Source organism: Neolamprologus brichardi, chromosome 19 (genome assembly GCF_056152115.1).
Source record: "Neolamprologus brichardi isolate AB-2024 chromosome 19, ASM5615211v1, whole genome shotgun sequence".
NCBI lineage: Eukaryota > Metazoa > Chordata > Actinopteri > Cichliformes > Cichlidae > Neolamprologus > Neolamprologus brichardi.
The window spans coordinates 12,337,252-12,341,711 of NC_142122.1; the positions used below are offsets into that span (position 1 = coordinate 12,337,252).

The 4,460-nt window shown below is 39.6% G+C and overlaps 1 protein-coding gene across 1 annotated transcript; it reads right to left on the reverse strand.

Moving 5' to 3' along the window:
* Positions 1 to 1,326: 1,326 nt before the first annotated feature.
* On the reverse strand, positions 1,327 to 3,858 carry LOC148097193 (uncharacterized). Its single transcript, XM_087832963.1, has 4 exons — positions 3,233 to 3,858; positions 1,913 to 2,243; positions 1,655 to 1,830; positions 1,327 to 1,558 (listed from the first exon to the last, which is right to left on the reverse strand). The coding sequence occupies exons 1-4, from the start codon at positions 3,832 to 3,834 to the stop codon at positions 1,327 to 1,329; spliced, it is 1,341 nt and encodes a 446-aa protein (XP_087689089.1). The 5' UTR covers positions 3,835 to 3,858.
* Between the last annotated feature and the right edge of the window lie 602 nt (positions 3,859 to 4,460).

Sequence of the window (4,460 nt, forward strand, 5' to 3'; positions counted from 1 at the left end):
TCACAGCTTACTGACTCACACTGCAAAACAGAATAGTAGAAGTTTTAATTTTAATTTCAATTCAGGTTAGATTTTTTCTTTGTGCGCAACGCAGATTTTCTGTGCGCAGAGACCGTGCCAGCAGTGCGCAATTGCGCATGTGCGCAGCTTAGAGGGAACATTGGTGGCCACCCTACACATATCCAACTCTTACATCCTGTAATATGCATTATATGTGGTTAAAATAGATATAAAACATACATCTATAAAATATCTAAAATCACACAAACACAAAACCCTGATAAAAACCGAGTACGGAAATATAAATTGTAAATTTTGAAAACCTGTGTGCAAACTTTGTAAACAATTAAGTTATGTACAACCATTTACCTAAAATTGCAACCGCTGCATCTGCCATTTTTTGTACAACCATTTACGAATACTAAAAACTGAAACTAAAAACTAAAATTAGTCGATGTCGCTCTCTCTTTTGCCACTCTTTGGCCACTCCCCCAAATTTTCCCTGTTCCTAAATCACCAAATCCCACGTGTTGTCATATCATTTTTATTGGTGGACATGGTCTACTATTCCACCAATAGGAAAGGGTGGCATTTTTTTCCCTTTTTTGCGCTGTCCAAATGCCATTTTTACCGTTTCTTTTCACACAAAACGTGACGATAGTATTATTTTTTTTAAATGTAATAATTTTTTTTTCTTATCATAACTCCGGTGATAGTGGCTTATCAATAAAATGTAAAAACTGGCATATAGTTTGAAGTCTGGACTTTCAAAACAAGCCGAAAAAGAGACCCTGATGCTAGAAGATGCGTGACTGCAGCTTGTAGCTATGTCAGCTTAAATTGGTCATGTGATTTAAAGGTGTGGCTGTCGGTCAACCCAGAGGGTTAATAACACTCGCCTTCATTCCAGTTCTACAGTGGAACAATCAACCACCTGTGTTGAAATCGGAGAATAGCCATTGTGTTGATTCAAAATGCTTATGATTGTGTACTCTGGCACAATCATAAGCATTGGTTGCTACTGACAGCAAGAAATAAAACCGTTTGCTTTATGGGCTGAAACATTTTTTAGTGGTGCAGGGAGGTAATGCTATGCAATATATTCAGTTTTAGAATTTATATTTAATGTTACCTGTAGCCAGACTCAGACTTTTAATGCTGGCTAATTTTAATATGCAGCATTGTGATAAGCAAAAATAGAGTGGACTTGGGATGGAAAGACATTCTTTTAGGTTGGCACATGCCACCCCTGTAGGTCAGCCCGTGTTTTGTTGACCAGCTTTTTTCTCCTAAAACTTCAATATTTGTGTTTCTGTCCATTATCTATCAGTTTTGCGTCTCTGATCTCAGCAGTTCTGCTCTCCGCAGCACCTTGATCACATTGGGGAGCAGTTTGTCTTTAAAGTCCCACAGTCGGGTGTCCACATGAAGCTGATCAAGTGGTGGATCGGTCGGAGTACTGATTGGCGAGTGAATGATCCGACAGACGTCTGGTGGAACCTTGAACTTTGTTGCAGACATCATAAGCACATCATGCACTGAGGTCTGCTGCACTGCTCTGTAGGTGCATAAATACATGGACAATCACACAATGCCTCAGGGTTAAATGAATGCTAGTGCCAAACACTCAGCCATTTTTCCCATTATAACCCACCTTGGCTGAACTATTAACTTGTGTGGATGGTAAATATTTCTGTTAGGCTCCTCTCTGTAGATATGCACCATAATATCAAAGCCTGGCACCCCATTCCATTGAGGCAGGGGTCCCCGTTTACTTTTATTAAAAGTCTTCTTGGGATAGGTGTGGTTCTCAATGAGAAATACTCCTGTCTGTAGAAAAACAGTTTAGGTTTGACAGGTGCAGAAAGGACATTTGAAAATAAATTTAGAAATGCTTAGAAAATTTTTTTACATTTGGATGCTGATTTTGGAGCGTGTTCATCAAAGACATCAGATCTTTGTGCTTGTATGGCATTATAATCTCATCAATGTCATTCAACAGGACGTAGCGGGAACGCTCCATTGATCTGTAAATGCACTCATTAAGTGTGGTCAGCTGGCCAAAGTAGTGCACGTCTCCTCCGTGCTCTGAGTGAAGCCAGCCACGAGATGGATTCAGATGCTTGTCAATGGGCCAAGGAACCATTTCCACAAAGCCCTCCTGGCTATAATCCTGCAACAGGCGGTCGAGCTCTGGACCACAGCTGGTGTTATAGATCACCACTCTGTTCACACCCAGCAACCTGGGGCAAAGTAACAGGTTTAAAGGCTTACATTTATTATATTTCATTAGTTTACTCATGCCTTTGTTATTTATTGCATTTAGCTTACAAAAATGCATTCATATCACACAGAGGAGTTAAGAAGTATACATATAAAAAATAACTGGAAATGCAGAGATTTTTTGTTTGAGACGACATTTGACTTTAAAGCCACAGAAAGGCCAGTTAGGTTTAGGGGACAGCTTCTAAAGGAAAACATTTACACAACATTATAAGGAAGTCTATATCCTGATACATGATACAGTATCTAAACCCTCCTTTATGGATGGTTTAGATACTGGTAGATTTAGGGGTTAGGATGTTTCGTGTGGCCTCAGTCAAATGTGGCCACATTTAGATAAAAAAAGACAAACAAAAAACCCCCAAAACAAAAATAAAGAAAGTTGTGCTGTCAGCGTTAATGTCGTTAAAATGACGTTAACGCCATACCCACATTAATGGGGCAATTCTCCATTAGTCAGGAGAGCCTGGACAGCGCTAACGTGTTAACAAGCTAACCACGCTAACACGTTGACACCGTGCAGCCCCACGCACGGGGTGAGCTGCGTTAACTGGCTAATGGAGATTTGCCCCATTAATGTGGGTATGGCGTTAACGTCATTTTAACGACATTAACGCTGGCAGCACAAAAAGAAAGAAACAAAAAAAAAAAAAACATGGGTGGGGAAAACTCCATTTTTTACAGTCTATGCTCCACACTTGTGTGTGTAGATGCACATTTAAATATCTATCAGCACCTGCTACATTTCAAAAATTCTAATACTGGAAATATTCACTTTGGTGAGAATGTCAAAGACTCTGAAAATCAGTGAGCCAACCTTATCCTCCGCTCTTGAATACAGAAGTAGAAACACCACTGAAGAAATCCAGGAGCTTTACAATTAACAGCAACCGTTACACAGAAGTTTTGCTACATAGTTTTCACTCTGTAGTGCTGTTACTGTACTCACCTGTACATTTCCAGAGTCTCTGCAAACTGAAGCACATTGTTGTAGTTGCCAAACAGACTTGAGATGCAGACTGTGAAGTCAAACTTCATGTTTTCTTCCTTTTGCCTGTCGCTCTTTTGGTTTCTTATAGGAAGCCAGGTAGAGTCGGATGCACTTTCGTTGTCTGGTGTAGTCAAGAGAGTGACACGTGTAGCGTTGCAGTTCTGAGGAATCTGACACATGACATCCGTAGTGGCGAAGGGAAAACCAAAGTGATCAGAATGTTGTAAAATTGTTGCTGGAGTGGTTTTACTTAAAACATTTGAGCAGCAAAAAACACAGTGAAGGGGCTGTATGGAGTCTCTCTTAAATATGCCGATGATGCGTATATCCAAATCCTTCACTCTCTGGTCCACGTATGCTGACACCAGTAAGTGCTTGGTATTTTTGAGCGGGGTGATGGTCTGCTCAGATACTCCCAAGGAGCAAACACCCGGAGGCCCATGTGGTTTTGGGATGGATTTGTTGTTGTTGTTTGGAATATTCACATTGAATAGAAGAATGAAGATTAATGCAACAATCAAGAGGAGAAACAGCTTTTTGAGAGATTTTGCTGCATCCATCCAGCCAGCGCAGATGAAGCTAATTTCCAACCTGAGGAGAAGGTGTAGAATCACAATTACAAGAGAAATGTAAAAATTTCTTAGAAATTTGCTTGCTGCGATGTTTGCGGAACATCAACAAACCTGTTTTCAAACTTTATATTTCATTTAAGTAGCCACTTTGATGTTGCAGGAGCCATTTTTGGTTTAATACCTTATGTTGCTGCTAAAGGTCACCTTTTTTTGTTTTCGTATGGTTGGTTCATGAAAAGGTATTCAAGGTAGATGCACGTAATCAACATCAGGTGTGTTGTTAACCATAAGAAGGCACACAGTTTGTGACCGCTGCGCTGTTATGTTAAAATAATGTTGGAATAAAGACCAAAAGGACAAGATAAGTACTGCTGGAGTTATTGGACTGTTTAATTAATTCATGCATACCAGTGACATCGCATTACCCCCGTTAACAAACACCTCAGTGGCTTCAAGGGTAGGCTTAACTTCTACAGATTTTTTTTTTTTTTTTTTTTTTTTTTAAAAACACAGAACTTTACAAAACATGTATTCCACAACATTATAGAGCTAAAGAGTGTCCTCGAAGAAAGAAAGAACGTAAATTCTATTAAACAAGTTAGTTAAAGAAAATG

Excerpts from the sequence above, each read along its gene's own strand:
- LOC148097193 (XM_087832963.1), bottom strand. The coding sequence starts at position 3,834 with ATGGATGCAGCAAAATCTCTCAAAAAGCTGTTTCTCCTCTTGATTGTT. Across the intron at positions 2,244-3,232 it reads GAGACTCTGGAAATGTACAG|GTTGCTGGGTGTGAACAGAG; the intron begins GTGAGTACAGTA and ends ACTTTGCCCCAG. Across the intron at positions 1,831-1,912 it reads TCCAAAATCAGCATCCAAAT|ACAGGAGTATTTCTCATTGA; the intron begins GTAAAAAAATTT and ends GTTTTTCTACAG.